Raw genomic sequence first — 18534 nt, forward strand, 5'->3', positions numbered from 1 at the left:
TCTCTGTTAGAATCATCAATCCTTCTGTTGGAGAGTTCATCCGAGTCTCTCTCTCTGCTTCGCTGAAGATCAAAGTATTTTGTGGTTAGAATAGATACTTCAGAGTACCATTCTGAAATGTTCTCATAAAATAGCTGTTTCGGCTAATGTCGGTCTTCCCATCCCAGGTTGACAAAAATGTCTAGCGGCAGACTAGTAATTATTATCTAAGACTTGTTCTTATTCTGTAGGGATCGATAGTCTCAGAGTTCAACCATTTCCAGCCATGTAGCCAATGATCCACGTGGTATGGTTAGGAATTCAACAACCATTTCAACCTTAGCTTATACTGAGGTTGTGGTCAAAACTCAACCTTAGCCCTCCTCAGTGTCCATCGAGGTACGCATGGTCTGAAGTGGATTTCCTCAGGAAGGGGTATTATATGTAACGATAGTAAATGACGCCAGATCATGTCTGTGCTCACGGGGGAGGGCCAATGACTTAGTTAAACTTCAAAGGGAATACAATTATCTTTCATTAAAGGTTTAACATCACCTTACATCATTTCACAAATAGTTTCATCTTTACTCATTCATTTTATACAAGAATTAGATGCAAACCCCATAATTGAGAAATGTACATATTCAGAGATATAGTTATGCCTGTTTCCTGTCCTCTGAGGTCACCAAATGAAACACACTCGTCATACCCGTCCCTTAAGTGTCTACTGACCATTCCCACATGTGGACATATTGATTCAAATCCGCATTTTGGAGATTTAGGAGTTCGCCATGTGAAATCCTTTGTTCTCTGTGTGTCTCTTTCTGCATGGCCAGGGGGAGAGTCTCCTCCAGGGATTTATGACCTGTGATAATATAACCTGTGAGTGAGTGAGTGCCATGATCTATATCCAGAAAGGCCCATGTCATGACACTGGAAAATTTGCTGGTTCGTATACCATAGTCGGCAAGGTGTGAAAATTTGTCAATGTGCCTTTGAGCAACGCACTTAACCCTGATTGGCATCACCAGCGGCCTGCATGTGTTTTGCTTGCTCAGTGTGTGTTTCTTTCTGAGTTCCAGAAAGAGAAGTTAACTGGTCGGAGCACAATTAGATTAGGGATTGTAAAACCCCACTAGTCTTTTACCCAGTGGGAAATACGGCTATTCCCATGCTGCTAGTTCTGATTAGATATGAACAAAAATAGACAAATGATTATATGTACATTTACAGTGCCTTCAGAAAGTATTCATACCCCTTGACTTAAACCATATTGTGTTACAGCCTGAATTCAAAATGGATTAACTTAATTTCTTACCCTTCTAAAACACAATTCCCCATAATGACAAAGTGGAGAAAAATTTAGACAAAAGTATTCACATCCCTGAGTAAACACTTTGGCAGCGATTACAGCCGTGCGTCTTTCTGGGTAAGTAAAAGTCTTCCACACCTGGATTGTGCAATACTCGCCCACTATTATTTTCAAAATTCTTCGAGCTTTGTCCAATTAGTTGTTGATCACTGCTAGACCATTTTCAGGTCTTTCCATAGATTTAAGTTAACACTTTAACAAGGCCAATCTGGACCATTCACTGTCTTGGTAAGTAACTCCAGTGTAGATTTGGCCTTGTGTTTTAGGTTATTGTCCTGTTGAAAGGTGAATTCATCTCACAGTGTCTGGTGGAAAGCAGTTGGAACCAGGTTTTCATCTAGAATTTTGCCTGTGCTTAGCTCCATCCCGTTTTATTTATAATCCTGAAAAACTCCCCAGTCCTTAACGATTACAAGCATACCCATTAAATGATGCAGTCACCACTATGCTTGAAAATATGGAGTGGTACTCAGTAATGTATTGGATTTGCCCCAAACATAACACTTGGTATTCAGGAACAAAAAGTGAATTGATTTGCAATTTTTTTTGCAGTATTACTTTAGTGCCTTGTCGCAAACACAATGCATATTTTGGAATATTTGTATCCTTCTTTTAAAATGTAGTATTGTGGAGTAACTACACTGTTGTTGATCCATCCCCAATTTTCTCCCATCACAGCCATTCAACTCTGTAACTGTTTTAAAGTCACCATTGGCCTCATGGTGAAATCCCTGAGCAGTTCCTTTCTCTCCAGCAACTGAATTAGGGAGGACACATGTATATTTGCAGTGACTGGGTGTATTGATACATTATCCAAATTGTGATTAATAACTTTGCCATGCTAAAAAGGGATATTCAATGGCTTCTTTGTTTATATCTACCCATCTACCAATAGGTCCCTTCTTTAGGAGGCATTGGAAAACCTCCCTGGTCTTTTGTGGTTGAATCTGTGTTTGAAATTCACTGCTCGACTGAGGGACCTTACAGATAATTGTATGTGTGGGGGTACAGAGATAAAGTATCCATTCAAAATCATGTTAAACACTATTATTGTACAGAGTGAGTCCACGCAACTGATTATGTGACTAGTTAAGCACATTTTTAGGCTTGCCGTAACAAAGGGGTTGAATACTTGACTCTAGAAATATCAGCTTTTCATTTTTATATTAATTTGTAAACATTTCTAAAAACATAACTCCACTTTGACATGATAGGGTGTTGTGTTGGCCAGTGACAAGAAATCTCAATTAAATTATTTTTAAATTCAAGCTGTAACAACAAAATGTGAAAAAAGTCTAGGGGAGTGAAGGCACTGTATATAAAATCAGTCTCCTCAAATTAAAAAAATACTGAATCTTAGGCGTCGATTCCTGAAGCTTAGAAATAGGAGTCAACACTCGCAGTCGATGTGCAAGGAGTTGAGGAATCAATTATTTTGGATTAGACTCTCCACCACTATGTCATCGTCGTTAACAGTTGGAAAATTGGCACAGGAAAGCAAACGACAACAGCAAAGTCCTGTAAGGCAATACTTGGAGAACCTAAATAAGAAGGAAATGCAAACTTTACAAGCTGGAATGGAGGTACACTAATGGTAGTACAGGTGCAATGCTTAACCATCTGAAAAGGGACGCCCGCGAGACCCAAAACGTTGCTTGCAGCAGCACAGCTACATTGTGAATTCACTTGGTATTTCATGACTTTCAACAGAACAGTTTAAACGTTAAGAAAAATGTACAATTTGTCACATTCTTAGCGCATACAGTGGTTGGTCCTTTAAAAGTTGCAGGGTACTGCGGCGCAGCTTGCATGGTGCCGCAGAATTCTATGGCACGTAATTTAAGTGTGAACCACTGGTACCATTGCTAGTACCAGTGCTAGTGAGTGCTAGTTTGACCACCAGAGGGCATCTTTGAGAAGCATTTGATAGCCTTCAATAGTGGCTGTACTAGAGAATGTAAAACATTTTTTGTAAGAACATAGTATACGGGACTGACTAATACATTTTGCTTAATTAATTTGCTTAATATTATGGCGTTTCTATTCCAAGAAAAACAAAAAACCCACTGGGTTTCCGTTAGGATGGAACGGAAATTATGGCACTGTACATCGTGACAGTCGGTGGTAGGCTACAGTACTTGGCTATTTAGCTAAAGAATCCCCCGTGTCGTGCGGGCACGAGGGAGACCGGGGTTCAATTCCACAACGGGGAGGAAGGAATAGGCTGTCCTTGTAAATAAGAATTTGTTCTTAACTTTAAGGCTAGGGGCAGTATTCGGAAGTTTGGCTGACCGAGGAGCCCAGAAGGCCCAGAAAATAGGATATGCATATGCATGGTATTGGATAGAAAACACTAAAGTTTCTAAAACTGTTAAAATAATGTCTGAGAGTATAACAGAACTGATTTGGCAGGCGAAACCCCGAGGACAATCCTTCCAGGAATTTTTGTTGTTGTTGAGGTCATTGGACTTTCCAATGCTTTTCTAAGGGAAAGCCTAATTAGGACCCAGATTGCAGTTCCTATGGCTTCCACTAGATGTCAGTCTTTAGAAATTGTTCAATGTTTTTTATTTTTTTTGTGTGTCACTCAGAAGGACTCTAGTCTTTGGGTGCGCGTTAATGAGTGTGCGCTCCTCGTTATTTATTTCCGATATTGAATATACTATTTTATGTCTTAAATTTGATCGTTTATTTAAATATTAGGGTACCTGAGGATTGATTAGGAACGTTGTTTGACGTGTTTGGACCAAGTTTATTGGTAAAGTTTGGGATTCATTTTCTATGCATTTTGAAGAAGGGGAAACAGGTGGATTATTGAATGAAGCGCTCCAAATAAAACATACTTTTTGGGGATATAAAGGACTTTATCGAACAAAAAGGACCATTTGTTATGTAACTGATCTTCAAAGGTAAAGGATTTATTTTATCGCTATTTCTGACTTTCGTGATGCATCTGCTTGGTTGGAAAATGTTTTTAATGCTTTTGTATGCGGGGCGCTGTCCACAGATAATCGCATTGTATGCTTTCGCCATAAAGCCTTTTTGAAATCTGACACAGCGGCTGGATTAACAAGACGTTACATAAACTTTTAAATTAAAGACACTTGTATTTTCATGAATGTTTAATATTATGAATTAAGTATTTTTTATTAAGCACTCTGCAATTTCACCGGATGTTGTCGAGGTGGGTCGCTAGCGGTACGTCCAGCCCAAAGAGGTTTTAACTGAATCCGAATAAAAGGCCAAAATAATATTTTTAAAGGCCAAAACATTTTTCTGTTTTTAGAGGGAGAGAAACGCTGGGCCAATTGTGTGACGCCCTATGGGACTCAATCACGGTCGGACGTGATACATAAATACTTTTTGTGGTATTTGTTTTGTCTTTTCTGATGGTTTTAACTGAAATTGCAACTAATCACGGACGGTTGTGATACAGCCAACCTAACTTAGAAATACATTTGACAATAGAATTCTCCCCCTACCCTCCTAGGCAAGTCTATTGTCCAGCTACCTGCTAATAGCCAAAATGGCACTGTACAACGTGACCATGTGTTTGAAAGAGTATTTTCCAACTTCATTAGACAACTTTGTTCCAATATTTCAGTAATATTTATTCCCATAGTAATTCGTTATGGATCCATAACTAAATAAACGTCTGGATTTTGAAAGAGTATTTTTATCATTATTTTTTTAATGAAAGCCATTAATAGTTACATTGTTAAAGTTTGAACGTGTAGACTGGCACTAAGAACAGCGGGAACATTTCCCTAGTCAGCACCATTATTAGTGCAATGCCCCTTAAGTGTTGCTCTGTGCTACCCAGTGTGGCGGGGTGGGGGTCCACCCCCCATGGGCTAGGTCAGTCTTCTGTGTGTACCTCTGCGGCCCATCCCGTGCCCCCTGCCATTGTGCCTTGTACCTCGCTCACTTTCAATGGATACAGCTGCAGAAGGCAAGGCAATCCCATTGTGCGCGACTCGGGAGCCATGACTAATATATATTGTCCTGCTAATAAAAGGGCTAATAATATATCTGAGAATATCCAAGGGGCTTTTATACAATTCTAAATTCATAATAAATCGCTTGTTTAAGTTTAAGTAAACTATTTTGGAGAAGATTTAGTTTTCAAATAACGTAAAATGAGTGAGAAAAAGGCCACCCTTAAACATGGGGTGAGACATCGTTACTCATTTGTAAATAAAGCCTGTTTGTTATTTAGAATTATTTTTTTCTGTGTTTAGAGGGAGAGAAACCAAAAACCTATAGTCATCTCATGGGTCTCCCAGTTGAGGGTTTTGCATGGGTATTGAACCAGCATCTGTAGCAACACAGCTTGCACTGCTATGCAGTGTCTTAGACTGTTGCACCACTCAGGCGCTGTACAACGTGACTAGTCGGGAGTGGGCTACAGTACTACAGTAAAATCAAAATAATCCTAACAAAATAAAAGAATACAAATCTAAGTGTAACAGTTTTACTAAGTAATACTGAAGTCATGCACAATTATCAGTTTTTATTTAAGTCACCCAGTCGTTGTCAGATAGACACAGTAGGACCCAAAAGAATAATCAGTCCTCAAACTCACCCGTGCGCTGGTCTGGAGCAATGAAGTGGTGACGCAGGGTACTGTACTAAACTACAAATCACCTCTAAGTCCCGCAGCATAATCGCAAAACTTTTAGTGCAGAAACCACTGTATATCAGGAGTCAATGACCCATTCAAAAACTACAGTAAGGACCACTAACCATTTGCTGCTCACATACAGTGCATTCAGAAAGTATTCCGAACCCTTCCCCTTTTCCACATTTGTTAGGTTACAGCCTTATTCTAAAATGGATTAAATAAATAAAAAAGTATCAATCTACACACATTACACTATAATGACAAAGCAGAAATAGTTATTTGACATTTTTACAAAAAATAAACATAAATACCTTATTTACATAAGTATTCAGACCCTTTGCTATGATACTCGGTTGAGACTGGGTTTACTTATTCAGTGATATACAGTATATGTTGGCAGGAATTAAGTCATATCAACACGTGATGTTTTAGGTCTGCAGGCTGCTAGTTATACACTGCTCAAAAAAATGAAGGGAACACTTAAACAACACAATGTAACTCCAAGTCAATCACACTTCTGTGAAATCAAACTGTCCACTTAGGAAGCAACATTGATTGACAATACATTTCACATGCTGTTGTGCAAATGGAATAAACAACAGGTGGAAATTATAGGCAATTATCAAGACACCCCCAATAAAGGAGTGGTTCTGCAGGTGGAGACCACAGACCACTTCTCAGTTCCTATGCTTCCTGGTTGATGTTTTGGTCACTTTTGAATGCTGGTGGTGCTTTCACTCTAGTGGTAGCATGAGATGGAGTCTACAACCCATACAAGTGGCTCAGGTAGTGCAGCTCATCCAGGATGGCACATCAATGCGAGCTGTGGCAAGAAGGTTTGCTGTGTCTGTCAGCGTAGTGTCCAGAGCATGGAGGCGCTACCAGGAGACAGGCCAGTACATCAGGAGACGTGGAGGCGGCCTAGGAGGGCAACAACCCAGCAGCAGGACCGCTACCTCCGCCTTTGTGCAAGGAGGAGCACTGCCAGAGCCCTGCAAAATGACCTCCAGCAGGCCATAAATGTACATGTGTCTGCTCAAACGGTCAGAAACAGACTCCCATGAGGGTGGTATGAGGGCCCGACGTCCACAGGTGGGGGTTGTGCTTACAGGCCAACACCATGCAGGACGTTTTTCATTTGCCAGAGAACACCAAGATTGGCAAATTCGCCACTGGCGCCCTGTGCTCTTCACAGATGAAAGCAGGTTCACACTGAGCACATGTGACAGACGTGACAGAGTCTGGAGACACCGTGGAGAACGTTCTGCTGCCTGCAACATCCTCCAGCATGACCAGTTTGGCGGTGGGTCAGTCATGGTGTGGGGTGGCATTTCTTTGGGGAGCCGCACAGCCCTCCATGTGCTCGCCAGAGGTAGCCTGACTGCCATTAGGTACCGAGATGAGATCCTCAGACCCCTTGTGAGACCATATGCTGGTGCGGTTGGCCCTGGGTTCCTCCTAATGCAAGACAATGCTAGACCTCATGTGGCTGGAGTGTGTCAGCAGTTCCTGCAAGAGGAAGGCATTGATGCTATGGACTGGCCCACCGTTCCCCAGACCAGAATCCAATTGAGCACATCTGGGACATCATGTCTCGCTCCATCCACCAATGCCACGTTGCACCACAGACTGTCCAGGTGTTGGCGGATGCTTTAGTCCAGGTCTGGGAGGAGATCCCTCAGGAGACCATCCGCCACCTCATCAGGAGCATGCTCAGGCGTTGTAGGGAGGTCATACAGGCACGTGGAGGCCACACACTACTGAGCCTCAATTTGACTTGTTTTAAGGACATTACATCAAAGTTGGATCAGCCTGTAGTGCAGTTTTCCATTTTAATTTTGAGTGAGACTCCAAATCCAGACCTCCATGGGTTGATACATTTGATTTCCATTGGTAATTTTTGTGTGATTTTGTTGTCAGCACATTCAACTATGTAAAGAAAAAAGTATTTAATAAGAATATTTCATTCATTCAGATCTAGGATGTGTTATTTTAGTGTTCCCTTTATTTTTTTGAGCAGTGTATATTCCATGCTATACATTCTCAGAAGACTCACGGATCTGCGTCCAAACGAAGCCTCAGTACAGGGGTTGAATATACAGTGAAATACAGCACATTTGGAAAGTATTAAGACCCTTTTCCAAATGTTGTTACGTTACAACCTTTTCCTAAAACAGATTAAATAAATGTTTTTCCTCATCAACATACACAATACCCCATAATGACAAAGCAAACATTTTTGCAAATGTATTAAAAATAAATAACAGAAAAACATTATTTACATAAGTATTCAGACCCTATGCTATGATACTCGAAATTGAGCTCAGGTGGATCCTGTTTCCATTGATCATCCCTGAGATGGTTCTACAACTTGAGTCCTGTGATAAATTGAATTGATTGGACAGGCACACACCTGTCTATGTAAGGTCCCACAGTTGACAGTGCATGTCAAGGCAAAAACCAAGCCAGGAATTGTCCGTAGAACTCAGAGATAGGATTTTGTTGAGGAACAGATCTGGGGAAAGGTACAAAAACATTTCTGCAGCTTTGAAGGTCCCCAAGAACACAGCAATCGGGGAGAAGGGCCTTGGTCAGGTAGGTGACCAAAAACCCTGTGGTCATTCTTAGAGCTCCAGAGTTCCTGTGTGGAGATGAGAGAACCTTCCAGAAGGACAACCATCTCTGCAGCACTCCACCAATCAGGCCTTTATGGTAGAGTAGCCAGATGGAAGCCACTCCTCAGTAAAAGGCACATGACAGCATGCTTGGAGTTTGCCAAAAGGCACCAAAAGGACCCTGACCATGATAAACAAGAGTCTCTGGTCTGACGAAACCAAGATTGAACTCTGGCCTGAATGCCAAGTGTCATGTCTGGAGGAAACCTGGCACCATCCCTACGGTGAAGCATGGTGGTGGTAGCCTCATGCTGTGGGGGTGTTTTTCAGCGACAGGGATTGGGAGACTTGTCAGGATCGAGGGAAAGATTAACGGAGCAAAGTACAGAATGATCCTTGATGAAGTCCTGAGAGCTCTGTAGCAGGTTCTCAGACTGGGGTGAAGGTTCACCTTCCAACAGGACAACGACCCCAAGCACACAGCCAAGACAATGCAGGAGTGGCTTTGGGACAAGTCTCTGAATGTCCTTGAGTAGTCCAGCCAGAGCCCGGACTTGAACATCTTTGGAGAGACCTGAAAATAGCTGTGCAGCAACACCCCCCATCCAATCTGACAGAGTTTGATAGGCTCTGCAGACAAGAATAGGAGAAACTCCCCAAATACAGGTGTGCCATGCTTGTAGTGTCATTCCGAAGATTTTAGGCTGTAATTGTTGCCAAAGTTCCTTCAACAAAGTCCTCAGTAAAGGGTCTGAATACTTATGTATACCTTTTTATTTTCTTTATTTGCAAACATTTCTAAAAACCTGTTTTTACTTTAAATATGGGGAATATGTGTAGATTTATGAGGGGATAATTTTTTTTATTTAATCCATTTTAGAATAAGGCTGTAATGTAACAAAACGTGGAAAAACTGAAGTGATCTGAATACTTTCCGAATTCACTGGAAGTGATCTCTAACGTGGCGTCTAGATATTTGCCTACATAAGACTATAATAATACAAGACATTTTGACTAACAATGTATTTTTCTAATGAGTGGACCCCAATCCCCATCCCGCTCCCCCAGCCAGACTCACCCTGTTCTGTTCATACTTGTACTGGATCTTAAGGGTCTCAGAGGCCCGGATCATGGACTGCATGGAGGTGAAGATGTTCTGATAGACCAGTTTGGTGAAGCCTCTTTTGTCCTCGTCGGTGTAGCCCGTCCCGTGGATGATGCGCATCTGTTTGATGAAGGTGCTCTTGCCGCTTTCGCCAGTGCCTGTGGAGAGACAGGACAGAACACAGGTTAGACAGAGGTTTCCAAATGTTTTCAGTTTGAGTGTAGTCCACTATCCAAGTTTGACTGGAGCGTGGAGTGAGATTCCCAAAGGCTGGAGGGAAGGCCTTCTCGCCCACTCCAATTCTGCTCCAGTAGCGCTCACAAGAAACTGATAAAACACACAGGTGCAAAAATCAAGGTGACTTACAAAGATGAGGACCAAGAGAGGGAATGCAGTGATGTAATGTCCACAACTAAAGAATCATTGTAGAAATTGAAAAAAACATCTCGAAAGCATGATGCTGTACTAACTACGTGCACATGCTAAAAGCAAGGAACACGGTGGGTAGCTAATTAAGTGTGCCATTGTAGCACAGTATTTATAAACAAAAAAATCTGATCTCTTTAAGTTTTCATTTTTGTTCCATTCAATAGGTCATAATTGATTTTGGCCAAATAGGCCTTGCATATTCCAACTTCAAGACCCTTTCCGTTTTGATTTTGGCTATTTTGCACAAAAACCTTTAGGCCTGCCTATTGAAAAGAAGAAAAAAAAACTCTGCAGCCCTGCCCAGCCTGACAAGATTGGCCAAAAAGGTGTTTAGCAGTGGCTCTGCAAGCATGGAGAGGATATTCTCCACTGCTGGCCTGCTCTCCGGGCACCATCGCATGAGTCTGAAGCCAGACTCAAAGGCACTGTAGAGTGAGCCTAATATGGCATTTTTTGTTTAATTTGTATATCATTCTAAGTAAGTCACAGTCTATGATTAATTTCTAAACTATAATTATTTAATAGAGTTTAATGTTGTTTAAATACTGAGTGCTTAATGTCCCTGACTCACTACCAGCCCAGTGTTGAAATAATTCACAATGTATTTCTTTGTAGGCTATAGCCTTGAAAAAAATTGAAATAGAGCCTAAATAATTCATTTCCGTTCCTTCTAAGGCTCCCTGTCTGGATCCTGACCTATTTAGAGAGTGTTCATATGCTGTTTAATATGACATGTAGCCTATTTAAAATGATAAGCGTTTCTTACGGTCACATTTTCATGTTGATTAAAAACACAATTCAAATCATATGGTTTCATTTCAATACATCAAAACCAAAATGGTAGGTCCAGGAAGACAACAATAGATGAGTGTTGGTTAAATTGTGATTTTAATGAATGGAGCGAATTTAGAGTGGCATTTTTCTCTCTCCTGTGAGTACAGAGAGGTTTCAGTGGAGCGAATGGAAAGGAGATGTAGCACCAGAGCAGTGTTGTCAACACCACTCACACACTCTGTGATACCCTCTCCTCCATGCGACCCGAGGGGCCGCACCATGCGACAAGTGCATGAGACTGATATACCATCCAGAAGGGTACTTTGTGCAGGAAAACAGTACACATGACTTGTGCATTGCCAGGAGCTATACATTCTACCACAACTCTAATGTCTGGCACCATCCAACATCTTATCATGGATGGACGGTCAGACAGAAACAGACAACCCCACATCTCCAACACCACAGCATTTTCTGGGTCCCAGCGGAGGTCCCAAATATTTTGTATCTTTATATGGACATTTCTAACTGCTGTGTCCAACAATGGTATATTTGGGAATGACGAGTCCAAACCAGTGTAGAGAACAGTTAAGTACGGGTAGAGCACTACCCTGCCTCCCTCGAACACACCATCCTCTCCTCTCCCAGTACCCAGGCTGAGTCATCACAGCTTCAGCAGCTCTCCTCTGACGCTCTTCCTGTTCTCCTCCCTTTCCATATTCTACTCTCCAATACCTGTCCTTTCTCCTCTCCCCCTCTCGCCTTCTCAGTGCTGAGTACTACCCGCTTCCTCACTACCCGTTTCCTCTATTTGCTCTGCAACCTTTGCACACATGCCAGGCTGGGGAGCAACATGAAATAGCCCATTACATAACGTATTTTCTATGTCACCCGTAGACCCGGCTGCTGCTGCTCCTTTCAGAGCTCAGAAGTCAAGGCAAGCAGTGGGAGATTTACTATCTAGCACTGTCTTAAATGGTTGGTTTGGATGTGAGTTTTTCAGAAAAGCTAATGAATTGAAAGCGGTTGAAACAAGGACATTTCATGCACTGAGAAAAAAGGCAAAAAACCACATGTAGCCTAATAAGGGATAGGTCTAGTGTTAGGTAGATGGATTTTGAGGACATAAGTCTTTCTTTTGGACATTGGCCAATTTGACCATTTACCAGCCAGGGTCCCCCCTATATTTAATCTGATGGCAGTTAATAAAGGAATGATCAGTAGATGCATAATGTGCGTGTGCTGTAGCACTGCACATTTTACTCTCCTCTCTGTGACAAAGCTGCATTGATGAGTGTCTGAGAGCCCTGACCGGTGTTAGTCTTCCTCAGAGGATCTCTGCTCCTCAGTTAACTAGGTCAGGCCAGACAGTTTCCTACAGATGAGCCGACTTCAATGAAAGGTTCACAATTAGCCTCACACACTGATCTCTCACTGACCCCTACTAAATGAAGAGAGGAACCTCAGAAACTCAGTGGAGATGGGGAGGAAATTGAGGGAACATAGTAATATTGTCCTGATGTCATACCAGGTACTGTGTGGAGTCACACATTAGAAGAACTGGACAAGGCATGAGCAATCAACAGAATCAGGCGGAAGGATCGCAGCGGTTGGATTTCCAGGATAAGTGCAGAAGACACACACAGACCTCAGTCAGGAGTGAGGAAATTCTGGGAGGCAGTATACAATCCGGTGTTGTCATCCTTATTGAGTTCAAACACACAGCTATGCTACCAAATATCTAGGAAACCATCTACATTCACCACTAGCACTGTTGCTACACAAGTGTTGAAGTACATTTCTAGTTACCGTGGCAACTACTATATTATTAAATATTTTAGAAAGTTCTACAAGTAACTCAAAATACCCACTGCACTGCCAACTGAAATCATTTAAAAGGCAACTGTACAATGCACCTGTTTATTGATAAAATATTACAAGCCAACCAAATTGACTAATGATAAAATCTGTTCCATAATTCTTTCTCCATGTTTATTTAGTTGGTATTAGACTTGGTTGCCAGAGCCCGAATGTAAAGAGGCTTACTCGCTATCAATTATGAGTACTTCTGGTAATTAGCCTTCTAGTATAATGCTAACCCAGTATCATGATAGGCCTACTTACAGCTGGGCGGTATACCGTATTTTTATATATATACACTGCTCAAAAAAATTAAGGGAACACTTAAACAACACAATGTAACTCCAAGTCAATCACACTTCTGTGAAATCAAACTGTCCACTTAGGAAGCAACATTGATTGACAATAAATTTCACATGCTGTTGTGCAAATGGAATAGACAACTGGTGGAAATGATAGGCAATTAGCAAGACACCCCCAATAAAGGAGTGGTTCTGCAGGTTGTGACCACAGACCACTTCTCAGTTCCTATGCTTCCTGGCTGATGTTTTGGTCCCTTTTGAATTCTGGTGGTGCTTTCACTCTAGTGGTAGCATGAGACGGAGTCTACAACCCACACAAGTGGCTCAGGTAGTGCAGCTCATCCAGGATGGCGCATCAATGCGAGCTGTGGCAAGAAGGTTTGCTGTGTCTGTCAGCGTAGTGTCCAGAGCATGGAGGCGCTACCAGGAGACAGGCCAGTACATCAGGAAACGTGGAGGAGGCCGTAGAAGGGAAACAACCCAGCAGCAGGACCGCTACCTCCGCCGTTGTGCAAGGAGGAGCACTGCCAGAGCCCTGCAAAATGACCTCCAGCAGGCCACAAATGTGCATGTGTCTGCTCAAACGGTCAGAAACAGACTCCATGAGGGTGGTATGAAGGCCCGACGTCCACAGGTGGGGGTTGTGCTTACAGGCCAACACCGTGCAGGACGTTTGGCATTTGCCAGAGAACACCAAGATTGGCAAATTAGCCACTGGCGCCCTGTGCTCTTCACAGATGAAAGCAGGTTCACACTGAGCACATGACAGACGTGACAGAGTCTGGAGACGCCATGGAGAACGTTCTGCTGCCTGCAACATCCTCCAGCATGACCGGTTTGGCGGTGGGTCAGTCATGGTGTGGGGTGGCATTTCTTTGGGGGGCCGCACAGCCCTCCATGTGCTCGCCAGAGGTAGCCTGACTGCCATTAGGTACCGAGATGAGATCCTCAGACCCCTTGTGAGGCCATATGCTGGTGCGGTTGGCCCTGGGTTCCTCCTAATGCCAGACAATGCAAGACCTCATGTGGCTGGAGTGTGTCAGCAGTTCCTGCAAGAGGAAGGCATTGATGCTATGGACTGGCCCGCTCGTTACCCAGACCTGAATCCAATTGAGCACATCTGGGACATCATGTCTCGCTCCATCCACCAACGCCACGTTGCACCACAGACTGTCCAGGAGTTGGCGGATGCTTTAGTCCAGGTCTGGGAGGAGATCCCTCAGGAGACCATCCTCATCAGGAGCATGCCCAGGCATTGTAGGGTGGTCATACAGGCACGTGAAGGCCACACACACTACTGAGCCTCATTTTGACTTGTTTTAAGGACATTACATCAAAGATGGATCAGCCTGTAGTGTGGTTTTCCACTTTAATTTTGAGTGTGACTCCAAATCCAGACCTCCATGGGTTGATAAATTTGATTTCCATTGATAATTTGTGTGATTTTGTTGTCAGCACATTCAACTATGTAAAGAAAAAAGTATTTAATAAGAATATTTCATTCATTCAGATCTAGGATGTGTTATTTTAGTGTTCCCTTTATTTTTTTGAGCAGTATATTATATATATATATACATATATATATATATATACACACACACACACCAAGTATTGATGCACGGACCGGTTTGGGTTTTTAATTTATCTTCTAACAGTATTTGAATGTTTGGTTTATTAAAATGTGATACGCTATGTGTGACGTCCATTTTTAGTTCACTCCGCTACTTGAGTCCATCCCTCTCCACTCCCTCCACACAGACCTAGTCCCACCCAGTCACTCAAGAAGCACATTTGTTGTTGCTTGACCACGAGACACTTTCGTTCAGTCTGCATGGTCCATGCAGCACATGCAACAATGTTGTTTCCAATTTTATACTAATATAAATCCACAAGTGTTCCATAATTACAATATTAGTTTTTGTTTCTTACATCTGCAAACAGCTAGTTTATAGTTTCTTAGCAAGTTAAGCTAAATCGTGTTAACCACTAATGCTAATCGCTAGTTAGCTGGCTAGCTAGTTATTTTATGTTGAATTGAACAGTATAAAATATTCCAAATGGAGAAAGACTCATTGAAATAATTTAAAATATGTGTTGCGACCCTAGTGTCATGCACTACTCATAAAGCAAATGTAGAACTTTCATGAATCAAAAACCTAAATTACCATAAAAAATGTGAAAAATACCATAAATATTTTGGCCATATTGCCTAGGCCTACTCAGTATAGCATGTTTCAATTAAAATCTAATTTGAACTATGTAATTATTACGTAATTACCACATCACCATGCACTTCCTGAGTAAATACCATGTACTAAGTGGACTGTAAAATATTAAATGTCAGCAAAACTTCAAAACAGAGGAAGAGCCATCTGACAATATCAGTGAAGCAGAGAATTGTCACACCTCAACCCCGTGAAGTGAGAAAATAGGTAGTGAGAAAGTGTGAGAAAGTGAGAAAATAGGTAAAAATGGATCCATTTCATTTGGTGTAGAGGGCCACGGGATGCATTTCCACTCCAAACGAATGGAAGGCAATAACTTGAGGCTGAGATTGGCTTCCTCTGAGGAGAAAACTGAGGAGAAAAACGACTGAGTGTGACAAAGTGGAGGAGTAAGGCGCCCTTTTGTAAATTATTATCCAAAATGCTGCGATGCAATTAGGCAGCCAGCTCAGAAGAATATCACTGGGACACTGGCTGGATACGAGGCCCCAGGCTCTGTTCACAGGGAGCCTTCTCTGGGTTAGGCGGCTAGCAGGCTGGGTTTTAGAAGGAACTCAAAACCCTAACACTTGGTGACCCACACGGCCAGCGAGATTTGCATTTAGGATTCCCGTCTTGATGTTGAACAGCTGCTCCGGACAAGTCTAGCAGTAGCGAGATATAACTTTCTTCCTTATTAATTTCCCGTGACCCTGTCACAAGATGATCCCTCCCCCAGTCCTTTCTCCCCCCTCTGTGCCTGTGCAGAAGCTTTGCTGAGGACGCTTCCTGTCTCTGCCTGCATGGAGCAGACTAGTAGGCACTAGGTAGCCTACATCTCAATAATATAGTTGTGTCCTCTCCATGGATAATTTCCTTCATATGCACTGATATCAGCATAGATGGGTGAAACCAAAATTGGTAGACATCCTCCATATTCACCTAGCCTGTGTTTTCGGCTCAGTGCAGCTGAAGGAGACAAGCAGAGGACGCGACGTTAGACTATTAAAACGCAGTCCTTGCCTCATCACCTGTCGCCAAGGCACATCCTCAGGCCCTGAACATGGATCGTGCAGGCTGCAGTCTTCCAACCGAATGACAGTCATTTCTCCAGTGCCTTCGGGAGGGAAGTTGGGGAGTAGATCAGAGGAGAGTGGGAGAGATTGCCATCCGGGTGGATGTGCCTGTCTGTGGCAGATTCGGTTCTTTCCGCTGACTGGAATCAGAGGAGTAATCTGAGTGGGCAGACCAAGAGAGGGAGAGCATCTCTGTGGAGAGCAGTTCTATTCCAGTTTGGAGAGCACTCCATTATTTTCCTGCTAACAGTGCCGTCAGAAAGTATTCACACCCCTTGACATTTTACACATTGTGATGCGTTATAGCCTGAATTCAAAATGTATTGAAATTAGACTTTCACTGGCCTACCCACAATACCCTAGAAAGTGGAATTCTGCATTTAGAATTTTTACTAATTAATACAACATGTAAAGCTGAAATGTCTCAAGTCAAACCTAAATACATTCAGGAGTAAACATTTGCTTAAGTCATATAATAAGATACATGGGCTCACAGTGTTAAGTAATGATCAACAACCAATATGACAATATTTGAAGAATTTAGAAGATGCAAATGCGGCGCAATCCAGGTGTGGAAAGCTTTTAAGAGACTTACCCAGAAAGACTCACAGCTGTAATCGCTGCAGAGAAGTATTGACTCAGGGGTGTGAATGTAAATTTGATATTTCTGTATTTCATTTTCAATACATTTGCTAAAACGTCTAAAAGCATGTTTCCACTTTGTCATTATGGGGTATTGTGTGTAGAAGGGAGAGAAAAATAATTAAATGAATCCATTTTGAATTCAGGCTGTAACAAAAAATGTGGATTAAGTCAAGGGGTATGAATACCTTCTGAAGGCACTGTAAATGTCCATCTAATCATTTGCCTATTTTTGTTCAAATCTAATCAGAACTAACAGCATGGGAATAGCCATATTTCCCACTGGGTAAAAGACTAGTGGGGCTTCGCAATCCCACCTTGGGTTAATCTAATTGTGTTCCAACCGGCTAACTTCTCTTTCTGGAACTCAGAGAAAGAAACACACACTGAGCAAGCAAAACACATGCAGGCCGCTGGTGATGCCTGACAATGCAGACAGACACACATCAGACAATGTCGTAAAGGGTAAGGCTCTTCTAGACCACATGGGATGGCCTAGCCCTATATCTTGATGCGTAATAGTGCCTTGGGAATCATAGCATCACCTAATCTTACTGAACTTAACCTTTGGATGGACTCACTCCCTGAGATCCAGTCGTTACAGGGATATACAGTTGAAGTCAGCAGTTTACATACACCTTAGCCAAATATATTTAAACTCAGTTTCACAATTCCTGACATTTAATCCTAGTAAAAATTCAATTTTAGATCAGTTAGGATCACCACTTCCTTTTAAGAATGTGAAATGTCAGAATAATAGTAGGGAATGATTTCAGCTTGTATTTCTTTCATCACATTCCCAGTGGGTCAGAAGTTTACATACACTCAATTAGTATTTGGTAGCATTGCCTTTAAATTGTTTAACTTGTGTTAAACGTTTTGGGTAGCCTTCCACAAGCTTCCCACAATAAGATGGGGGAATTTTGGCCCATTGCTCCTGGCAGAGCTGGTGTAACGGAGTCAGGTTTGTAGGCCTTGCTCGCACACGCTTTTTCAGTTCTGCCCACACATTTTCTATAGGATTGAGGTAAGGGCTTTGTGATGGCCACACCAATACCTTGACTTTGTTGTCCTTAAGCCATTTTCCCAAAAATTTTGAAGTATGCTTGGGGTCATTGTCCATTTGGAAGACCCATTTGCAACCAAGCTTTAACTTCCTGATGTCTTAAGATGATTTAATATATCCACATAATTTTCTTCCTCATGATGCCATCTACTTTGTGAAGTGCACCAGTCCCTCCTGCACCAAAGCACCCCCACAACATGATGCTGCCACCCCTGTGGTTCACGGTTGGGATGGTGTTCTTCGGCATGCAAGCCTCCCTCTTTTTCCTCCAAACATAACGATGGTGATTACGGCCAAACAGTTCTATTTTTCTTTCATCAGACCAGAGTACATTTCTCCAAAAAGTACGATCTTTGTCCCCATGTGCAGTTGCAAACCGTAGTCTGGCTTTTTTTAATGGCGGTTTTGGAGCAGTGGCTTCTTCCTTGCTGAGCGGCCTTTCAGGTTATGTCGATATAGGACTTGTTTTACTGTGGATATAGATAC

General features: G+C 42.3%; 1 protein-coding gene across 5 annotated transcripts in view; it reads right to left on the reverse strand.

The window, feature by feature from the left end:
* The window catches only part of LOC110524330 (guanine nucleotide-binding protein subunit alpha-11), a 104316-nt gene that overhangs the window by 29758 nt on the left and 56024 nt on the right, over window positions 1-18534 (reverse strand). For all 5 annotated transcript variants that reach the window (XR_016496244.1, XR_016496243.1, XM_021603871.3 and 2 more), the window contains exon 2: window positions 9669-9853. Coding sequence is in view for 3 of the 5 variants with exons in the window: in XM_021603871.3 (XP_021459546.3) it covers window positions 9669-9853 (185 nt within the window). In the remaining 2 variants the exon portion in view is untranslated. The remainder of the gene's footprint in view (window positions 1-9668; window positions 9854-18534) is intronic.

This window comes from Oncorhynchus mykiss, chromosome 5 (assembly GCF_057628025.1).
Source record: "Oncorhynchus mykiss isolate SJ-2025 chromosome 5, ASM5762802v1, whole genome shotgun sequence".
Lineage (NCBI taxonomy): Eukaryota > Metazoa > Chordata > Actinopteri > Salmoniformes > Salmonidae > Oncorhynchus > Oncorhynchus mykiss.